The 23,676-nt window shown below is 39.8% G+C and overlaps 1 protein-coding gene across 1 annotated transcript in view; it reads right to left on the reverse strand.

Moving 5' to 3' along the window:
• The window catches only part of nr6a1a (nuclear receptor subfamily 6, group A, member 1a), a 51,404-nt gene extending 32,360 nt beyond the window's left edge, over nucleotides 1–19,044 (reverse strand). The window contains exons 1-2 of the mRNA XM_030723801.1: nucleotides 18,790–19,044; nucleotides 1,736–1,966 (exon numbers count right to left, since the gene is read on the reverse strand). Of these exons, the coding sequence (XP_030579661.1) occupies nucleotides 1,736–1,966; nucleotides 18,790–18,805 (247 nt within the window). The 5' untranslated portion in view covers nucleotides 18,806–19,044. The remainder of the gene's footprint in view (nucleotides 1–1,735; nucleotides 1,967–18,789) is intronic.
• Nucleotides 19,045–23,676: the final 4,632 nt, after the last annotated feature.

The raw sequence follows: 23,676 nt of genomic DNA on the forward strand, positions 1-23,676 counted from the left end.
TGTGGGTGAGCTTGGGGGGCCCCTGGTGGTCAGGGGGCCCTATGCAGCCGCATATGTCACCTATGCCTCTGGCTGGCTCTGCCTACAGCCTGCTGTTGCTGCAGCATTACTGTTACAGAGGATGTGGAGGCTACAGCTGCGAACATGTCTGTGATCTTTACACATTTTGTAGCATCTACAGTGACACTCTTCAATTTCTTCGCACCTCCTTTCTGCCACTTCTGTTTCTCCATATTGCCTCTCCTTTAACACATGCGCTCAACACTGAAACTACTAGCGGGAGTAGTTTCAGTGTTCTTCACCACGCAGAGAAAGGGTGTGGCTGGTTTCATCCTATATCCTGATTGGTTCTGTCCACTGTCTATATTGAAGATGGGCCAATGGGCCGCCCCCTCTAAACTGTGGGCCTCTTAGGAAAGAAAAAAAGGGAAGGAAAAAAAAATCCAACGGCATCGGCCCTTGAGGACTGTCGGCCCACCGGGCAAATGCCCGGTACGCCCGATTGCCAGTCCAGCCCTGAACCTGACTGTAAGCTGGAGCAAATGTCTCAGCAGGCTTCAGAGTCCATATATACTTTATGATGAATTATTAGTTACAAAAACTATTAATTACCAAACTCATCTTTTCATGTCCTGTAATCTACTTGCAGTATTTCTGTTGTATATTTGCTGAATGCAAATATACAGATTAATGACTTGCATAAACTAGGGCAAATTAAACCACAGGCTGCCCCACTACACCTACACTGAAGTGTTTAAGCGCCATGAGGAAACTGTTGTGATTTGGCGTTATATAATTAAAACCTAATTGAATTACAGAAATACACATGATCATCCATAAGATTAAAACTAGTTGTTTAATACTGTGTAGGAAAACCCCTGAACCCTGGGTGGCATGGTGGTAAAGTGGTTAGCATTGTCACCTCACAGCAACAAGGTCCTGGGTTCAACTCCAGCAGCCAGATGGGGCCTTCCTGTTCAGAGTCTGCATGTTAGGTTGATTGGTGATTCTAAACTGGCCGCAGCTGTAAATGAGTGCATCTCTCTGTGTTGGCCCTGTGATGGACTGGGGATCTGTCCAGGTTATACCTGCTGGGATAGGCTTGAGCCATCTGCAACTCTAAATTGGTTAAGAAAATGGATGGATAGATGGAATGTTCAAGCCATCAAAACTACCCTGATGTATCTGAGCATGGGTAGGGAACAGCTGTGGCACTGGGACATTTTGAGACAATCCTTTGGGTCTGGAAGATTGCAGGGTGGGGCCTCAGGCTTGTTGTGGGGCTCTTTCTTGCACTCTTCTAGTTGTTCTTGAGCATTTCTTTGAGCAGTGGAAGTGCTCTGTCTACAGCAAGTCCACACGAATGCCAAGACCCAGCGTTTCCCAGCAGAGCACCGCACTATGACAAGATGATCGGTGTCATGTTGCTGACGATCACTTCACCTGCCAGTGGTTTAAATGTTGTGGTTGATAGCGTACTGTATGTAATAAAATAATCTATGACTGAAAAAAAAATCTGTTAAACTCATACTTCACTGTATATCTATGATTTTTTGGTGGACTTTGTACTTTTCTTCATTTATTTAAATTTATTCCATTAGTAAATTAAAATAAATGGATGTGGATTTATTTTCCTTTAAAAAATTGTGTTTATTAACGGTTACCATGACCGGACAGGTCAGATATTTCTTATCAGGCAAACTTCTATTTCTGTGGCTTGATGCATACACTTTACCTTTACGGTTCATCCCCATCTGAAGGCACTTGAGCAGGCGGCAGTACTGGCAGCGGTTGCGCTGCTTGCGCGACATCTCACAGTTCTTGTCGCGGCTGCAGCGGTACACGCGCTTGTTGCAGATGCTTCGTTTGAAGAAGCCTTTGCAACCCTCACAGGAGATGATGCCATAGTGCAGGCCTGTGGCGCGATCCCCACAGATAAGGCAAGTACGTTGGTCAGCTGGATCATCTGCAGATGGAAGGGGGTTGGAGACAGGAGAGACTTTAGAACCATGTCCATCCACTTCCTCACTCTAATTTATCTACAGCATAAAAAAAGCCGTGTGAGCAAAAACCTCCCTGAAGGCACAAAATATTAATTGAACTCATGGGGCGGTTGGCGTTTAAGTGCTAGCCAAGTACTGGCTAATCCAAAGGGTTAGCCAAAGCTCTAACTCTCATTTTGTGAAAGTGGAGGCAGCAGGAAGACACCTGACTGTAAAATATCATACTTCACAAAATTGGCTCCAGGTAAACTATGTGACAGTACTATTCCACCTTGCACCTGTGGTACCCTTTAAAAAACCCCAACAGTACTGTCTTAGCACTGGTGTTCCACACAGGCACTCCCTCAATCATTAACCTTCACCTTCTGTTCTTAAAGAGCGCACACTTTTTGATGATTGCTCTAAACTATGAAAAGTTGTTAGGAAAGAAGTAAGGGAGGGTTTAAATTTGGAACACGTGAGGGGAGTGGGTTCACACATATTTGCACAAAACTGGATATCCAGAATAAAATGGATGTTAAACAAAAGTTGAAAGACAGACAGATGTGGCAGCCGGCTGACCATGAAAGATATTAAGACAGTAAGAAGGGAAACGAACCCAAGTCTCACACAATGATTTGAGAAGACACGCGGATGTACAGGAGAAATACAGCATATGAAGGATCAAAGAGAGACAGATCCCACAGAGGACCATCCTTGTGAAGCTACACTTTGCTAATCACAGAGGTGCTCTCAAACTGTAAAGACAGCAATCTCAGGAAGCTGCAGAAAATCTTTTCTTAATCCCCCCCCATCTACCTCCAGGCCACATAATGTACATAATGAATCTCACTGAGGAAGCTGAGAATTAAGCTACATGTTCTGCTTTTCACTGTGTTAAGCTTCATCACACAGCTGTACACCAAGAAGCTGTTCTCCACCCCGCTCTATGGAGGACCGTGATTCAACAATGAATTGTACAAATTACTTTTCATTTACACATTACTTTTTAATTTATTTTATTTATTTAGACATTAATAAAGTAATTAATTATTTCACAGTTTAATGGATAATAAAACAAGGAATTAAATTAACTATCAATCCTTTAATAAATACTTCAAATGGAAAACTGATTCCCAGGGAAAAAAAAAAAAAAAACACTAAACGCTGAATGAAAACTTCACAAAAAAATTTTTTTATTTCAAATTCTGAATTTTAAAAAAGAGCTTCAAAATTAAAAAAAAATGTGATTTAAAAAGAAAAATAAGTAAATGGATTCACAAATCAAACTAGGAATGCAGTCAAAATTTTGGACACACATGGGTGGAGTGTGTCCAAACTTTTGACTTCATCAGCAGTACGTTGAATCTAAGCAATGAATGCCCGGTATATTGCAGTGAATAGCATTTTAACATTCACTGCACCTACAGTACCTACAGCTAAAGATCCTGATAATCAAATTATTATTCCTAAAATATAAAAAATAACTGAAATTGATTTACTTATTCATTTTCCCTGTATGGTCTATGCCATACACAAGTAAATAAATAAATGGATTGGGTCTTTTCTACTCTATATGAGCACTCAAAGCACTTTACACAGCATATCTAATCAACCCATTCACACACACTTTTGTACAAGAGCTTTCTACATCTAAGTGCTTTCTATTTAACATTCACACACATCCACACTCCAGTGAACGAATCAGAAACAACTCGGGGTTCAGTATCTTGCCTGAGGATACTTTGGCATGCAGACTGAAGCACTGAGGGATTGAATCACCTGCTCTACCTCCTGACCTGCTCTACCTCTTGAGCCACAGCCACCCCTATTTCTAAACATAAAGTAGACACCAAAGAACACCCTTATCCAGCTGTACTGGTATTTCTTTTCACCTTCTGAATGCCAGTCTAAGGTTAATTCACTGTTTCAGCTCAGTGTTGGTCCTAAACTCCGATGGATAACACCTGGCTTTTGCTGTTTGATGACTGGCAGATCAGAGATACGGAAGGTTTTTTAGTGTTTTTCTTCTGAAAACTCCTGCTCATTGATGGTGAAAATAAAGCAAAAGAAACTCAAAAGACTGATGTTCTGTGATTATCTTTCACATTTCTACAAATACATTTTGGTAACCACATCCTAGAACAGACAAAAAATTTTCCATGGTAAACAAAGTGGAGAAAGATACTACACTCTTGTACAAGGGTGTATACTATACAATGCCATTCTATTTATATAATTGTAACAATAAGCCAGACATAATGCATACTTAGAAGGTATTCACATCATACTCATGTGTACAGAAATATTACTACATAATGCACCCATAGTACAAAATCTGCTGATATCAATGCATTATGCATAACATCACTATAATTGTAATGCAACCATGTTGTTTACATTTGAGCCAATATTGCTGAGCAGTAGGTATGGCTTTAATATTGCTCAATGATGAGTCATAGTCTGTACTATTTATGGCCATGAGTCGTCCATGACCAACTGATAATACTCAGCTAATCAGAGGTTGGCATCACCGGCTAATCAAGGAGGCTGCAGCCAAGAGATGATGTTACTAGAAAGAGACGGGCTCTTTACCGAGAAATTTGGGATTCCCCAGTTTCTTACCATCTAGCTACCGCCAGCTGTTCAGGGACCTAGGTCAACTGCTTGATATGGGGAATCCCCACTTTCTCCATTTCAGTCAATAATGGTCAATTAGGTGTAGCCAATCACACAGCACAATTTGATAGACTAAGCCAATCAGGCATGAGAAAGAGGCTGCATATCATTAGCATATATTATCAAAGCATTAACAACCTGAAATCTTCCCTGTTGTTTACACTCCGCTTCGATAAATACAACCAAAGTGTACAAAGGGTACTAAACATCCAGGAATGTGAATATTGTGTTGCACATCTTTGATGAGTAAAGAACACATATGCCACGTTTCATGGCTGTACTCTTTGTGGTTTTGAAGTAAATTGCAACAAATTCTAATAAAATATAGCTCAAAATGATCTTTAGAGATGTACCTTTTTGCTGATTGTGTCACATTTTTGAAAAACAAAATAAAACATGTATTTTCTTGCATAATCGTGAACCTTTGATAGAGAATAACTGACTTCCTAGAAATTTTCTTTCTGCAGTGCCATAAAATGTAAGACGAGATCAGTTTGGTCACAAACTTTCAAAATATTCGTTCCTGGTCAACACATCGGCATTATGAGGCAAAGTGTTGACCTCGGCCCGTGACCAACAAAACACCATCAAGTCCATCAAAACACTACTCCTCATACTGTGCCTTTTCCTAATGAGAGCATCAAGCTTTTTGTATTAATTTTAAAAAACATTTTATTGAGTCATTTGGAGCAAAGTCACTAAGTTGGCAACACTGAGCTCCTGGGAATTTATGTTTACTAGAAAGCTCTAACTTGTCATTTGTGCTCCCCTTTTCCACTTCTTCCCCCTTGCTTTCATGCTGGTCGCCATTTAGCTTTCCGTAGCCACACGAAATCAAGCGTGAACAGGACTGTCATGCACAGTGTGAACAAAACTGGGCGTCCCCAGTGGTAAATTGCAAATTGCGGTAAAATAATACTATAGCAGAAGTTCTCTGACGACTCTGCCATAGTTGGCCTCATCACAGGTGAGGATGACTCAGAGTACAGACAGTGGACTCAGGACTTTGTGGACTGGTGCCAGCGGAACCACCTCCTGATCAACGCCGCTAAAACCAAGGAGCTGGTGGTGGATTTCCGCAGGCGCAGACCCACCACACGGACACCGGTGAACATCCAGGGAGTGGACATTGAGATAGTGGACTCTTATAAGTACCTGGGTGTTCACCTAAACAATAAACTGGACTGGACTCATAACACTGATGCGCTCTACAGGAAGGGTCAGAGCAGACTCTACCTGCTGAGAAGGCTGAGGTCTTTTGGAGTGCAGGGGACACTCCTGAAGACCTTCTATGACTCTGTGGTGGCATCAGCCATCTTCTATGCAGCAGTATGTTGGAGCAGCAGCTTGTCTACAGCTGAGAGGAAGAGGATAGACAAGCTCATCAGGAAAGCCAGCTCTGTCCTAGGATGTCCTCTCGACTCAGTGCAGGTGGTGGGAGACAGAAGGACTCTGACCAAAATAACATCACTGATGGACAAGGTCTCCCATCCCATGCATGAAACTGTTGCTGAGCTGGAGAGCTCCTTCAGTGACAGACTGCTGCATCCTAAATGCACAAAGGAGCGTTACCGCAGATCCTTCCTCCCAGCAGCTGTAAGACTTTATAACCATCACTGCTCCCAACAAAAACCACAATAGCCTACACAATGTAGGATAATATATAATATACTGTAAATAGTCCGGCCTGTTAAGGTTCAACACACAGGCACATCATGTACATTGTATATAGTGTTATTATTATTAGTAGTATTAAGGTTAATATTGTTTGTTGATTTTATATATATTCTTTTCTTAATAGTGTAAATTATTATATCTTTATTTATATTTATAATAACTGCGGCTGCTGTTACACCCAAATTTCCCCTCTGTGGGACAATAAAGGCTGTTTCTTCTTCTTCTTCTTAGTGCAGTGATCTAGCCAGAGAAACCAAATCAGTCTGGTACCAGCGATGGGGCAGAGGGTGCAGGGTGCGCACCTGCTTGCTAATTGCAGTGATAGCGAAATGTTCCGATAGCGAACCGGTGAAATTCTCAGCCCGGTGCAAGACGACCTCAGCGTGGTGCAGCGCCAGGCGATCAACCGCTGGCTAGAACCCTGTTACCAGTCAGAAGAAATTATTGATGAAAATAGATTGACTGCAAGCTGTATTGTTTAGCACTACAGTACCAGTCAATAGTTTGGGCACACTCACCCACACCCACAGCTGATCACTGACATGATGCTGGTGCTGATGAATGGGCTTTGTATGCACAAGTGGCCTTTCTACTTTATTCTCTTTTTTGACCCAAATAGGACCGTAATCCAAAATAAATAATAATAATGTTATATTCAATGAGACTTGAAATTTAGCGACTGAGACCATAAACTCATACGGACAGTATTTACTGAATCATAATGCAAAGGGGCACAGGGCCATTTTGTTATAAACTTCAGTACAACAATGGTTCTTTTTACAACCAAAGTCACTCCCTGCAGCCATTGGAAAGACTGGAATTTAAGGTGCTTTCTCAGCTGTGATACCCCTTCCTAACTGCCCTAGATTTTCAGATCCTGAAGCTATGTCCATCTTTGATATATAGCACTGACTTCAGTTTTACACATTTTAAACTAAAAAACTAAAAACTTGGTTTTTCTGTCTGTTGAGGTAACAGTTTAAGCTTCAGGAAATTTCAACACCACTGTTTTACCACAACCCAAGATGTTGTGTTACCAAGTTTACTCTCAGCCCAGCTTTCTGTTTTGGCCAGTGGCTGTGATATTCTAATAAAAAAAGAATTCCAAGCTTTTGACTGGTAGTGTACAGACAGGTACCTTCACCCTCCTATGGGAGTCTGTGCTGAGAAAGCCAATAGATTGTTGCTGTACATTTATTTACTTAATGTGCAATTTGTCCCCTTCTTTCAAATGCTTCTAACTGCATAATTGTGCAGTTGAAGCCTTGGTCCCACTATAGGACTGCTCAAAAACTGTCAAACATACACAGACAAACAATCACACCCCAATTTTATGTGAAGTTTTTTTTAGACCCAGGATTTAAACCCCACCAAAGGAGATGTGTATATAAGGATAGGTTTTATTAGACTAAACTATTAGTGTCTGTTTGCCAGAATCAAAGCTATTACCTGCTAAACCCCATAGTTAAGACAAAGATTAAAAATTATATATATAAAAAAAAAGCAGCTAATTTTGGAATAATCACAAAATTAGTTGGTACTGATCAAATGAAGTGTACTACTTTATCCTGGGAAGATTAAGTCAGAAGAGACTGTTGAGAATTAACATTAAATCCATCTATGTACTTGACAAAAATCACATTCACACACTAAAAAACATGACTTTTGAACCTGTTGTGGGTGTGGTTAAATCAACAGAAGAGCAGAAAACACACATACATAGTGAGGTGTTGCTGTTTACCTCATGGGACACGAGGAAACCTGATATTTGTGGCTGTTGTAAATGGTTGACCCAGTCATGCCTCCCTGATTAGAAGGCGCACTGTTTTGACAATAAACAGACCACAGTAACATAATCTTTATTATTCAAATGAGTGGGATTAAACTTTTGTGTGTGTATAATTTGAAGGGGCAGCTCATCAGAAAGAGATATGTGATTGAGGTGCGAGCTAAGCCTCCCAGAGAGACGGGAGGGGCCTGCCTAAGCGGGCTTCTGGGTTCATGTACTAAAAGTAATTAGAAGGAATTGGAGGGGGAAGGGGGGGGGGGGGGGGGGGGGGGGGGGGGGCATATGGCATAAAGCCTCTCCCAGAATGGTGAATAGAGGACTTCTAAAGCCCAGAGACAGATTACCATTTAAATAGTGTGAGGTTTAAGTTTGCTGCCTGCTGAAGACCGCAGGGGCAGCTATACTGTACCGAGACAATGGGCTGTCACACGGTGAGCCCATTCTGGGATTAGAATTTAACTATTTTGGTGATTAACTCTATACGGTGAACAGGTTAAATCGACTCTTGAGAGAAAGCCCTACCAGTCAGAGAAACATCTCCCGCTACTGACTCATTTTATAAAGTCAGTAATTTTCTTTAGAGCAAGCAATGTGACAATGTTTCATAGCGATGGTTAGTTTCAAAAGAAATAAAATATAATCTATTTTAATAGAGTAATCTTTTAAGATTATGTTCTTGAGTAATCGTCTGCTGTATAAAATGACAATCTCCCTCATTATTTTTCCTAAGATTACCAGTTTTGGCCAACTGTGTTGAATATTTGCGTTTTCACTTAATTCATTCAGATGATGTCTAGAAAAGTTAAGCCATTTTCATACATGCCCTGAATTTTTCTACTCAACAGGCATGTATGTGAGATCACAAATATCAGGAAGCAGTTGAACTGGACATTAGCCGGTCTTTAAGCTGCATGCTCTACAGTACAAAGTTCATGTGATGTTGGATATTGAATGAATTAGTCCTTTGTAGTCCATGCTCTATGCAGGCAGGTTCCTCGCTTAAACCATTTAATGCTTTGTATGAGCCTGAAAACGGCTTTACTTTCACTTTAGGTGTCAGTCACTTTTTCCGGTTGTCTGAATGTACAGAAAAAAAGATTATTAGAATTCAGTAAACTCAGAATACTGAGAACCGTTTGCGTGCAGTCCTCCAATAAGCCAACACCAAGTCCCCTCTGGAATGCTGATTGGTTGAAAGGTTAGTTTGAAATGTAAAGATAATTCACCTCAAAGGAAGAATGCCACAAACAACAAAAAACAAGAAGCATAAAATAACTGGCTGCAGTGGACAGGACACTTTTAAAAATAATTACCAAAAAACAACATAAGGGCAGCACGGTGGTTAGTACTGTAACCTCACAGCAAGTCATGGGTTCGAATCCACCTTGGCCGGGACCCTTTTGTGTGGAGTTTGCATGTTTGTGTAGGTTTTCTCTGTGTACTCCGGTTTCTTCCGCAGTCCAAAGATAAGCACTTAGTAGGGTTAGCTTTACTGGTGATTCCAAATTGCCCATAGTGTGAATGGTTGTATACTCCTGAGAGAGCCACTGTGAACACACACTCCTATGAATTACTACTACTAATACTACTACAAATTCAACCTGAAATATCACCTGTTAATGGAGCTATAATGGCCCTATGAGTTTTATTAACTCTCCTCCTCTTTTGTGGCCAACGAGCTGAGCTAATGCACTCTGAGTGAGTGTTCCCGGATGGAGCAGTGGTTCATTAAAGAGGTTACTTTAAAACAAAGTCCTACCCCAATTAGCTTTTAATTAATTAGGCATGCACCAGTGATGCAACAAATTGATATTTGATTGGATATTTGTCGTGACAAAGGGAAGATCTTTTCAAGTCAGTTCCATGTTGTCAGCAGCAGTGCACCTGTTGCAAGGTGACAAAACAACATAGTATGGAGGACACCAACAGCAATAAGTAAGCACCTAAAACACCATCTGCTTTTCTGGTTTGTTTGCTATAGTTTTGCATTTCTTACAGCAAACTATGGACAACTGAAAGTCTCAAACAATGATGGGATATGTTGTTCCTGTCAGCTTCTCGCTCTCCCTGCTGTCAATCTCAATGGGCCTCATTCACTAATATTTGTGTAGTTCTCACTATGTGCAAAAAGAAAAAAAAAAGTGTGTACATAAAATTGCCATTCAATTTATGAAACACGCGCACCAGCCTATTTTGATTGTACCACCGCGCATATGTTAGTGAACCAGAATCAGTCTAACTAATGCTTTACATTATGCAATACTTTTGTGATCTGTCCCATGCCCATTTCTCTATATTCAGGTACAAAAATATTAATAAATCACAGATCCGAGTACAAAACATTTGTGCGGATGGTTTGCACTCAGATTTGTGCGTACATACTTTGAATGAGGCCCCATATGTTAACACTTATTGCTAAGCTTTTATTACACTTAAGGTAACAACTTTAATATTTGACTTCAGCTCTGTCTGCTATACTCCACATGCATGAGGAAATACACTCAGAGAGCAGAGAACAGAGAAACTAGCATAAGCATAAAAATTAACAATAGGCAAGATTTTATTTATCTCGGTCCCATTAGCTTTAAAAATGCTAATTCAGTACATTCATATTTTTGGTTGTATTTATTCGTTCCATTTTGTTTTAAAATACCCATAAAACAATGACTACCTATTTACGCGAGAACATTTACAGGTGAAAACAATAAAGTGTAAACAGCTAAAATGCTACCTTTTGAAAACAGGTGTAAACCAGGCCCCAGTCTCACAGTGAAGAACACAGCTTATTAATTTGACCCTGGTATCTGACTGGTGTTCATATCAGCACATACCCAAAGCCAAGTATCTGTTTCATATTGGAACTTGGATCACTGAATCCCCACTAGATTCATACTATATGAAACCTTGGAATGTATTTTTAAGGAATACTAGTGCTGAATACACTTCAGGCTGGGTGAGACTTCTTAGTGTGAACTGAGCTTCAGCTGCAGCCTGAGAAGAAAAAGCTTTGCAGCTGATAAGCTTTAGAATAAAGCAGAGCGACACCTTCATGAAGATGAAGAATGAATAATGTGCACTTCTAACAGCAGAAGTACATTCAGCTAAAAAAAAAAAAAAAAATCCCTCTACTGTATGTGGCATCATAAAATGTGGTACATCAAATAAATGGCAGGTTGTGTCCTCACTTCCTCAGCCAGCCATTTGTCAGCCCACGCACCCATTCAGAGAACACATTAAAACCATATATTTCACTGGTCACCCCACGTGAAACACCCAACTTCCTTCACTGAGCTAAAAACACAATAGCTATTAGCTGCCTTCATTCAGGCTTATTTGCCAAATCTATCACCCTCTCTTTCAAGTGCATGGCCACCATATAAAACAGGCTGATTCACACCTTCACACACTTGATCTCAGCATGTCACGTCGTATCACTTCTCCTCCTCCTGCCAGGAGATGACTGGAGTTAAATATTCATGACATTTCTAAATATAATTGTTGACCCTGACATTTCTGTCATCTCACTGAACTCTTCCCGCACTGGTCAAGTCTCAAGTTAAGGCATTAAGGCAGGCACAGAGGTATAATAGCAATAGGTACAAAAAAAATTTGCCTTCCAAAGTAAAAGCATGTGGGAAAAAAATAGGAATTACTGCAAGTGAATGCCAAACTGTAATGCTGACACTTTCTATCATAAAGTTCACCCATAAACTAAATAAATATGTTCTATGTTTCTTTATATAAGGAAAAGAGGTTTCTTGTGCAAACCCATGTAACTCCTGTCAGGTTAAATCATATTCAACTGTATTGTCTACTGTAACAAAAATAACCAGGCATATGTAGTAAATGCACATGAGCTAAATGAACACTGTTTCATGGTTGGGACATTCAAACATTTTGGGAAGAGGTTAGAGTGACCTGTGAGAAAATTACCTCAAAAGAAATTCTACTTGAACCAAAGTCATTTCTACCTGCTTTGTATCCAAGAGAAAACTATTTTAATCAAAAAAAAATTAAATACTAAAAATAGCATTGTTTTTTTTTTAAAAACAAAACAAAACAAAAACAAAAAACTCACAGACCAAAAGTTACACAGTGGATTATATCACATGTTCACTAGGGCCCCGTTTACACGAGAACATTTCCAGATGAAAATGGTCAAGTTTTGATGTGTTTCGGCCTCCCGTTTACACAAGAATGGAGTGAAAACTATACTTTTTGGAAACGGGCTACAGAGTGGAGCATTTTTGAAATGCTCCGGCCTCCGTTTCTGTGTAAACGGACAATAGAAACTGCAGCATTTTCAACATCTTGCGTTTCCATGTAAACAGAGATTGTTTTTGAAATGTTTGAAATGTGAACGGGTTACTTTTTGAAAACAAAAACGGCAAAACGACACCTGTTTTAATCGGAAATGCTCTTGTGTAAATGTGGCCTAAAATATACTGAAGAACAAACAAAAAAGCTTTGAGAAAGTCTGAGGACCTTTATTGAACTTTATTAAGGATTTATATTTTACACAGAATCTGTCTGAACAGTTTTTATAGAAAACATTCAGTATTTAGCTTGTTATATATTTTTAACTGACAAAAGACATTTTTTTATGTAAATTTTATCTTGAAAAACTTTCATTTTTGTAGATTGCCATGTTTTCATTAAGAGGAGTTGTTTGATTTTTGCTTTGTCTCAGTTGTTTTCCTGTTGTCTATTTACAATTGCTTGAAAAGATCACACAGTGCCTAGACATGATGACCTCAGCTTTTAATCGTATCCTGATAAACAATCAAACTAAGAGTGCTACTGTTCTGTAGGAATATTCTCACTTGTAGGAAAGTCCATGTTCTCTCTATGTCAACACTTGTTTTTAGGTTCTATGTAAAGAGTAGGTACTCTCCAGGTACCAGGAGTTGGCATGATATAGGTGTAAGGTGACTGTTCTAGACCAGTGATTCATTAAATGTGTCCATGGCCCACTGTGAAGTAATTTACAAGGGGATGGATGGATGGATGGAATACCTAAATGGAAAATTTACAATGAAATAAATGGCCAAAATGTGTGTAAAAGCTGATTTGAATGGTAAAGTCTTCTAGTTTGTGAAAGTTTTTTTTATATATTTGTGGTTACAATGCAACATAATCCTACTTTTAAGTGGTTCACTCATGACCTGGTGGATGTTAAGAAGTTAACACAAGTTCTGTGTCACAGACTATGGCAGTGGAAGAAGGGGGCTTACACAAGATGTTACTTGTTGCAGTTTGGGAAATGTAGGATGTAGGATGTGCCTGAAAGTTTGACATTGGTGCTTTTAAGTGTGGCAGCTGTAGCTCTGGAGGTGGAGCAAGTCATCTACTAATCAGAGGGCAGGTGATTCGATCCTTGGCTGCTCCAGTCTGCTTGCCAAAGTATCCTTGGGCAAGATGATTTTTTTTAAATACTAAAAAGCTAATAGCTACTGAACCCCAAGTTGCTCTCCAATGCATTCATTGGAGTGTACATGTTAGGTAGACTTGGGCGTAGAAAAAAAGTGCTTGTATGCATGGGTGAATGAAGCATGTTGTGTAAAATGCTTTGAGTGCTCAAGTAATGTAGAAAAGTGTCTATTTACCATTTACCATGTTAGCATCAACAAAGGTAAACATCACAGTTGAAAATCTGATATCTTGGATCTGCCCCGATCACTCAATAGACTCATATCTGAATAGGTGATATCGGTGGACTTTGACATCAACTGTGAAGTCAGAAACTCTGCGATTATCTATATTATGTACATAGACTGAGTCCATGCCTAATACGAATAACCTTACTGTTTTTGAGGTAAATCAGACAAATGGTTGTCGATAAAAGGCACAAAGAGATTCACAAAGAAGAGAGGAAACATTCTGCAGTTTAAGTGTAATATTCCTCATTCCCTCAAAGGCTCTTTTCAGAAATGTTCAGGTTACCACTCTATCACAAGGTCATAAAAGGAGAGGTGACGATAAATTTCCCCCCGAGGTGACGATAAGGAGTCATAAAAACACTGCTTCATCTTGAACTCCACCCTCTCTCTCTCTCTTCTTGGTTGCAAGAAGAACCCCCAATGTTCTGTGCCAAACACAGTCATCCCAACCCCCCAGGGCTCATTAAAGGCTACATTGTTTCCCAGGGGTCAGCCTGGGTTTCATTCCAAAGTTTAACACAAACCAGGAGATGCAAGTCAAGCATTTTAACCCCCGTTCACGTCAGTGTTCAACAGACACCACCCGTATTTCGCTACTGCTCCCAATATGTTACAGGAAATGTTCACTGTAAGTCAGCCAAGTGTTCCCTGCTAGCCATGTGGAAATATAAAGAATTTGAGCAAATGGGCTGAATGTAAGAACAGCTTTTTGAGTGAGATTCCTGCAGGAAGGTGCCCAGGTTCCACTGTCTCTTTGACCCTCTCTGAGCTGCATCATGCTGAGAACAGAGATGTATCGTGGCCAAATCTCCCTTTTGTCCACATCCCATGCACACAAAGGCTGATGTATAGTGTAAAGCAGCCTTTTGAGAGGCTGACAGAGCAGTGCCTGCCAAAGAAGGGGTTTTCTCTTCAGGTTTTTGTCTCGGGCTTTCCATCACAATCATGCCCAGCTGAGACAGGGATCGGGGGTTGCAGGAATCTGCTGTACTTTTCCGCTGCTGACACGGTCCCTCCTTCCCTGTGTCTCAGCCTATCTTTTTCCTCTTCATATCTGTTCTCTTTCTCAAGCTTATCTTGCTTACCTGGGGCCTGAAGGAGTGGAGGATCTCCCCCATGACTATGACAGGAATGTACACAGCCACATTCACAGAGGTTAAAGGTATGTGAAGACCCTCTGGGACTCTGATCCAACATTCCTAGCAGCCCACAGTGTGATGCTAATCTTAAAAGCAATGTGCATGCAGTTGCAGATTGGGCTCATCAACGAGAACAATAGTGACCTGTTGACATTTCTGTCTTGATAATATACACCCACACTTAGAGGCTAAATCATTAGCATTAAGTAATACCACACCAAAGATAGGCTACATATTAATGTTATGCTAATGTCGGGAACATGTAATGCCACTCTGTTAAATTATGTGGGAAAGTGGTTTGGGAGTCTGACTCATTGTCTCAGTTTTGTTTTCATCTGAAAAGACATTTGATATGTTTATTTAGTAAATGTTAATTCCAAATAAGGTCTTGTGCCTCCATGTGGAGTGTGTTGGCGCATGGGTCTTACACTAAAGAACATCTTTGCATATTAGTAAAAAGCTGGAAATTGCTGAGACAATACCATACATTTTTAAAAATAACTTACCAACTTAAGCACAAGGTCACTGGTAACCCATCTAAGGGTAGGGTTTGGGTTTGTTGAACAATTCTTTCTATAGAATCTTTTGCCTATTAGAACATCCAAATGAAAAAACAGAAAAATTGTAATATATGAGTCTTTGTTTGAAATGTAACATATTCTAGTTTCTGAAAATTATTTAGCACGTGGCACAAACAAAACCTAACCCTAATCCTGGGTCACCAGTGATGTGGTGAATATTAAGAACTTAATTTAAAAAATCTATATAAAAAGTGTGCCAAAAGGGTAAAATGTGTGTTTGTTTTTTGTAGTACTAGTAGTATTAGTAATAAAAACAGAAGCAAAACAGATATGAAATGCCATATTTTAGCAATTAGGATTAGGTTACTGTGATAATAAGCTTTAAGGTTCACAAAGAATTAATACTGAGGACATACCAGTACCAAATATTTTATTCGTCCTTTGTGCCATGAGAAAAAGTCTTTCAACATTTCTTTATACCATCTTTGAACATTTAGACAGTGGAATTAAGTAGTCAACTTATCTGTCATTGTGCTAGTGCAGTGAAAAAGGCTGATACCAGCCAATGCACTGGTGTACCCTGTTCAATATCTGGGCTTTAGTATGCAGCTGGAAATTAGACTTTTCACAAGGTTATTTCATCAGCTTTCTGCTCAAAAACAACAGAACAGTCAATCCTTCCTTATAGAAGGTGAGCCAAAGTGAAATTGCCCTACAAGCTCCTTTATGTCCATTTCCTTTATAGTTAATATCCATTAACTGTCATGAATAACAAAGAATAGCATGGACGTTCCATCCTGTGAACATTTCCCTTAATCTCTTATATTTGACATTTGCGAGTCCTTCTACTGATCCATCTTTATTTTTCCTTATATTGATGCTATCATTAGTATTCCTTATATTAAGGCAATGATTTTTTTCTCTCACTGATGAGTTCAAGAGCTGTTGTGAAAAAGTAGCTGGAAATGCACTAGAGGAATAAAGGGTACTGAACATTTTCCAAAACAAGAGGATGTTACAGTTCAAAAAAAGGTCTCACACAATTATTGTGGTATTACAGTTTTTCTGGTGGACATTCCTTTAGCCCAGGGGTCGGCAACCTCTAATCCGGAAAGAGCCATTTGAACCCGGTTTCCACGGAAAACAAAACAGTGAGAGCCGCAAATACTAGCGGTAGCCGGTAGCGGCTACCGGCTACCGCGAGTGACACATATATTGAGAAACGAAAATAAATAAATAGATAAATAAAATAATTTTATTTTATTATTTCAAGATCACAATGATGTTCCGATTTAAAACTACAACAAAAACCAAACTGACAACAATAAAATGCACTTCAATTGGATACTTCCGCGAGCCGCACAGAGCCGCAGATTAAGCCTGAATGAGCCGCATGCGGCTCCGGAGCCGTGGGTTTCCGACCCCTGCTTTAGCCCAAGCCCTATCCATAGATGGGCCAGCAGTAACCTGATCACCGTGAAGTCTGCACCTTGTTCCTTCTCTCTTTGCAGAGCCTTAAACCTCAGCTTGTTTTGGGCCTGAGCTCACTTTTTTTTTTTTATGTCAGGTCAATTGCCAGTTCATGCTGATGTGAGCCATGGGGAAGTTTTACAGCCCATGTTTTGTGACACACACTTACATAAAAGCGCTGTTACTGAATGCTAAATCTCCTATGTATTAGAAAATGGGACCTTCTGGAGACAGTGGGATGAACTCCCGCTCATATATAATATATACAAGGAACCAAAACATTGTAAATTTGCTTGCATTAAAAATCTGGGGTGTGGTTTGCCTCATCTTATGTGAAGCAAACATGTCTCTCTTTGCAAATAATCCCCAAGGCAAAAACTACATTTGCAAATCATCAGATAAGTTCTATCCTGTTTGAATGTGTGTGTGTGTGTGTGTGTGTGTGTGCGTGTTTGTCCCGGGGGAAGGGTGCAGGGGCAGTTGAAATAACACACCCTTAAAAAAAACAAAGATCCACAGCGTGATGGAGCTGACAGTTTGGTTTTACATGGCCAGGAAAAGATGGTTGGATATATTTCAGTGAAATTAGGGAAAAAGCTGTGACTGCAATGAGCAGCGCCTTTAGCTATGTATAGGCGAGCATTACAGAGTCACAGGAGTCCCTGACCTCCCCCCACTGTTACTATTGATCTTCACACAGCCTCTGTCCCCTTCATCCACATAAACAACCTCTTGTGCTTGGTTTCTCTTGCTCTCCCTCATGATTAGTTTGGGCTTAATACAATCCTCCTCACACACACAACAACATGAAAACAGAAGGCATTCATGTTGAGGTGCAGCAGTACCATTTAACCCTCATTCAGCGCAAACCAACAAGGCTGAGGGGATTAACAAGAGGGGGAGGGGATCAGTACAGTAGCATGGCTCCTCCACATGCCAAACCAAAGTCCTTAAAGGAAAACATCAATTGAAGGGCCAGAAAATGCAGTCTCACCGTGTCTTTCAAAGTCCACCAAGTGCAAATGTTTAGCAAGTTGAGATGAAAAACTGTACAACTAAACAACACAGCAAGACAAGAGTTCTCTGGTGAGTCCCTCTGCATTGCCATGTGGGTTTTATATTAATAGTAAGAAAGGATCACATTCCAAATTCCTGCAATACAAGGGGATGGAGGGAAGGAGGGAGGAGCAGCTTGGTGGTCTGGTGGGTGAAATTAAAGTGTGAAAACTGCCAAAAAGAAGTTGATTGTTTTTTAAATTTTATTCTTGTCCCACGACCTAACATAATTTGCATAAATGCCAAAAAAGAAATTAAGAAAAAATGCTGAATAATGCTGCTTACTAACCAACAGCAGCATATCAGAGAGCAACACATATGGAGGTGCACTGTGCAATCCACTGCAGCAGCGAGCTACGTCATAACACCCATATAAACAAAGTGCCAGAAGGTACTGATCACCCAGAAGCTGGAATTTCTCTTTGCTCATTAGCCTGGCCTAAAAATCATTAACTAATTACAGCACAAAGGGCTCATCCTGTCAACTGCAGCGCAAATCTAAAGGCAATGTAGCATTCATTTCATCAACCTGCACACATGCAACATATATTTTCATTGTGTTTATTCATCACTTTCAAGCCAATGAGATGTTATCTCAAATTCAGAAATATATATATATATATATATATATATAAAGCCATGTTGATCATAAATACCTTATATGAAAAGAAAAGCACATAAATCTCCCTTCTAGGATCAAGCTCTACAAAAAAAAAATATTAAGTAAAGCTCAATTACACACTCCTGTCAAATTCACATGTAGTTATGCTACCTTTAAGTGAGGCTCATTGAAAAAAGAAAACAATTCTTCCTTACCTTCCCATGTATCCATTTCATGCTTCTCCCAGACTGCCTGGACCCCATTCAAGCATGGACTATGCTAAAGAAAAAAGCCACTGGGCCTGCTCTCCACATTGCTCTCTATTTCTTTCTCTGCCCTTTCTCTCTGTTCTCTCCCCCAGCAGCCTCTTTCCTCGACAGCCTGCCCCTCTCTGACCACAGAAAGACCAGCAACACCACTGGTCACTTTACTGCCTGGTCACATGACCAGCAAGAGTTCAAGCCCCTGGGGTCACCGCTTGGCTTGTGGTCCAATGACAGCTAGGGGTTATCTGAGTGGAAATGATAGTCCTATTTTCACTGGCGTTCAACAATGCTGCCCCCGCCCTCCGTTCCCAGCCCTCACACCCAAATTAGCCTCCCCTTCAACTGTGCCTCTGGCACTTGGGAGGAGGACGTGCATGCCCAAGCATAAACACAAGGTTCAAGCTGACAAAACACATTGACATCAACTAATTGAAGCACTTAGTGAAACAGGGGAAGCAGGTTAAAGATGAAGTTTCACACCTTGCTTGGTTACAAACTGAGCACAGCAGGAAGCCAAACAGGCTGTAAAGCAGTGCAAGGAGCCACTTTCTGTTCCTGCACATTCCTCCTTACTGGACACATATTTGTCAACACGTTTATGCTGAAGTTCCTACTCATCTGATCTCAAAACCACACTGATGGATTAGAGTAAGGATGGTAACCAAGTGCACTGAAGATTCTGCTGACTGATTTCACAGTACAGTGGGGATATTTATTATCTGATTATCAATCATTTAGCAGGGTCAGCAGAAGTTTAACGGAGCACCCTGGTTTCTGAGCTACAGCATCCTTGGTTCCATTATTGTCTTGTGTTGCATGTTTTTCCTCTCTACACTTATATTTTCTCTCCATTTCCATACCATAAATCACTTAATAAAGTCTACCAAATAATGTTAGCAGTATTAATTTTTTTTTGTTTATCAAATGAAGCAAAGGGTGTCATGATAAATGAAAACTGAGAAAAAAATTTTTTTAAATTAAAATTTGTTTTTGCTTTAAAATGAAAAAAGTAAAATGAGTATCATAAATACTATTATAATACTTCAAACACTGCTGATTATAAGCTAGCATTATGCCAGCTAATGTTAGGTTTGAATGTCCTTAAAAAAATAATAAAAATAAACAGTTTGATTCTAACATCATATGAGATTTTATTTTTTTTATTCAGTGTCTGAGTCCAACAATCAACACCAACCTCAAAGAAAATTTCACAAACGGTGGCTAACAGCAGCTAACAGGGGCAAAAAAACCCTCCCCGCCTGTAAGCTCTGGTATAGTGGAGCTATATTATACCGGTGCCAATAATTAAAGAAAGGAAGGAAGGCGATAAACAGAACAAAATGAGGCTATATAGAGCTCCTCTTGGCAAACCAAATGTGTTTGGCACAACAGAGCATGCAAGCCATAATTTTGCTTGCAAAAGCTGCCGGACAGGACAGGTTAAAAAAGAAAAGAAAAAAAAAAAAAAACAACAAAAACAGCAGCGCTTACTGAGAGAAAACTTCACTCACTGACTCGGACTCCTTTCACAAAGTTTTACAGCCTCCTCCAGAGTAAATACATGTGAACACCAGCTGAGGTAAACAGCGAATTGACAGCCTACAGTCATTACAGATGAACAGAAGCCAGAGTTATTTGTCCTACAGGGACCACTGAAGCTATGATTATGCACTTGAATTGGGAGGGGTAAGAAAACAGAATTCAGTTAACTGCAATCTGCAATCTACTGGCATCTAGTGGTGATATTTTACATACTATACCTTTAAAATATAACATAACCTAAACATTTATAAATACAGCTATAAACAAGATACCAAGAGACTGCTCATGAATTATGTATTATATATAATCAAGTATTTAGGCACGCAGACATATCAAGATGACCTACTGAAGTTCAAGCCAAACATCAGAATGGGGAAGAAATGTGATTTAACTTTGAACATACCATAATTATTAGTACCAGATGGGCTGGTCTAAGTATTTCAGAAACTGCTGATCTGCTGGGACTTTCCCACACAACCATCTCTAGGCTTTACAAAGAAAATATCAAGTGAAGAGCAGTTCTCTGGGCAGACATTTCATGTTGCCCTGCTGCTCTGAGTGCAACAGTACCTTAAATAACCACTCTAACAGCCAAGAGCATCTCTGAATGTACAATCCATCGAAGCTTGAAGTAGAATGTAGTAGAAGTAGAAGTAGAAGTAGAATGGCTACAGCAATAGAAAACCACACATGGTGCATCTCCTATTAGCTAAGAACAGAAAACTGAGGCTATAACTGACAGGCTCACCAAAATTGGACAACAGAAGAGTGGAAAAAGACTGCCCGCCTTGATGAGTCTCAATTTCTGCTGCAATATTCAGATGGTAGAGTCAGAATTTGGTGTAAACAACATGAAAGCACGCATCCATCCTGAATTGCATCAATAGTTCAGGGTAGTGGTGGACACACACACACACACACACACACACAGAGGCTGTCTTTGATAGTCACATCCACTGATCAACTGACTCCAACAGTATATGGTTCAAGAATGTTTAAGAATATGATAACTATGGTTGGGTAACGAACCCAAAATCCTGACATTATAGTAAAATGTAACAAAAACTGTAGAGAGGAAGAGAAAAACTGGTAAGAATGTAGAAACGTAAAGCTGTGTAGTCTGCTGGTGCGATCAAAGGCAGTCTCAGCTGCAACTTTACACTAATACCATAAGAATCTGCTACTATGTGTCACTATGTCAAAGGCAAGGCTTATAGGAAGGACCTGGCCAAGGTGCTGTAATTGGATATATCTTTACATGCAGATTTGAGTCTTAAAATTTTCACCAGGAGTGAACAGTTCAGAAAAATGGGAAAGAAACCTGCAGACTTTATACAGATTTTTAAAGACATTTGTCTAGTTGACATAACACCTTCTTATAGTAGCCTTATATTTATTATTACAGTCCTGGTTCACTCAGACATTTTCAAAGGTTACTTACAGGAAGCACAGCAGGGGACACCATCTCCTTGGTATTTCTTTTGATGCAAAGGACAAGAATTTCTCTTTAATAAATAACCTTAATGTTTACTCCATGCCAACAGATACAGGCTTTGTTGACGCACAGTATTTTCAATCCAAGTGGAATAAGCTCGATGGTCGATACTAATGGGAAATCAAACATGGGCCACGCAGCGGGGGAGGGATGTACCATGTGTCACCCTTGACCTTAGCAGCTATCCTCCCACGATGAACGGCATATTCAGCCATGTTGCCTTTAACCTTGAAGTCAGTGGGAGACAAAAGAGCACCAAGTCTCTGCTGGTTATCTGCGGTCATGAGGAGGGAGGTGCTACCTGGGATGAGCCCAGGATGTTGTGTGTGTGTGTGTGTGTGTGTATACTACAACATTTACAAGTCTGCAATGTTAATTCTTATATAAAATCTGCTATATTTTTACTGTTTTATTAGACCACATTTATGATTAAGTTCTCCACAAAAGTAAAAGTGTGCCATTAGCTTAAATCAGCAAAAAGTAGTATTTTTCTTATCATTCATAAGTTCAGGATTCAACACATCTATAATGGCACCTTTGGAAAATCTGTATAAATCAGTGTCTCGCTCCAAAGTATGCATTCCCATACTTTGGAGTGTGCTGTAACTTTAACCTCATCTTTGTTAGCTATATAATAAAAGTCAAACTACAGTGTATCACAAAAGTGAGTATACCCCTCACATGTCTGCAGATATTTAAGTATATCTTTTCATGGGACAACACTGACAAAATGACACTTTGACACAATGAAAAGTAGTCTGTGTGCAGCTTATGTAACACTCTGTAGAGCAAACCTTCGTCTTTTAAGATCCTCAGAGAGTTCTTTGCCATGAGGTGCCATGTTGGAACTTTCAGTGTCCAGTATGAGAGCTGTACTACAAAATTGAACACACCTGCTCCCTACGCACACCTGAGACCTAGTAACACTAATGAGTCACATGACATTATGGAGGGGAAATGACAAGCAGTGCTCAATTTGGACATTCATGGGTGTAGTCTCTTAGGGGTGTACTCACTTTTGTTGCTGCTGGTTTAGACATTAATGGCTGTATATTGAGTTATTTTGAGGGAAGAATAAATTTACACTGTTACATAAACTACTTTTCCTTTTGTCAAAGTGTCATTTTGTCAGTGTTGTCCCATGAAAAGACATACTTAAATATCTGCAGAAATGTGAGGGGTGTACTCACTTTTGTGATACACTGTAGTTTGACTTATATTATATAGCTAACAAAGGTGAGGTTAAAGTTACAGCACACCCATGCATGCTGCAGTATCACTGCAACAGAGAGAGGGCAGCTTCTGTCAGCCTGCAGAAAGCTTATAAGAAATTTGACAAATTCAAGGATGGTGGCAAACTGAACAGCAGGTTTTGTCTGCATATGGACAGCTTTCATTTTAACATGTTCTTTATTCTGTAACTTTGTAGCTGTATAAAACAAACTGACAGTGGATGGGAGCAACTGAAAAGGTGCTTTTTTTTAACACTGAAACTTGTTAAACAAGCGATTTGATAAAGGACTGTTAGGCTTTGATTGTGATTACAGTAAGAAGAACTGCTGTTTTCTACTCAAGGAAAGTTTTCTTTCACTCCACCTTTGTTCACTGTTTCAGTTGCATCACCTCTTTGCTGCTCATTATGTGTGCATCCATCAGAGACAAGTACAAAGGAATCGTCTTTACTATTGTTAAAAACTGTTAAAAATCTGAGGCTGCTTGGGCCGAATCTTGAAACACTTCACATTCAAACACATGCATTTAAATACATTTTAGAACCCCTGTACATCTATTCTAATATT

The sequence above is a fragment of the Archocentrus centrarchus genome, unplaced genomic scaffold, assembly GCF_007364275.1.
Source record: "Archocentrus centrarchus isolate MPI-CPG fArcCen1 unplaced genomic scaffold, fArcCen1 scaffold_27_ctg1, whole genome shotgun sequence".
In the NCBI taxonomy this organism is placed as follows: Eukaryota; Metazoa; Chordata; class Actinopteri; order Cichliformes; family Cichlidae; genus Archocentrus; species Archocentrus centrarchus.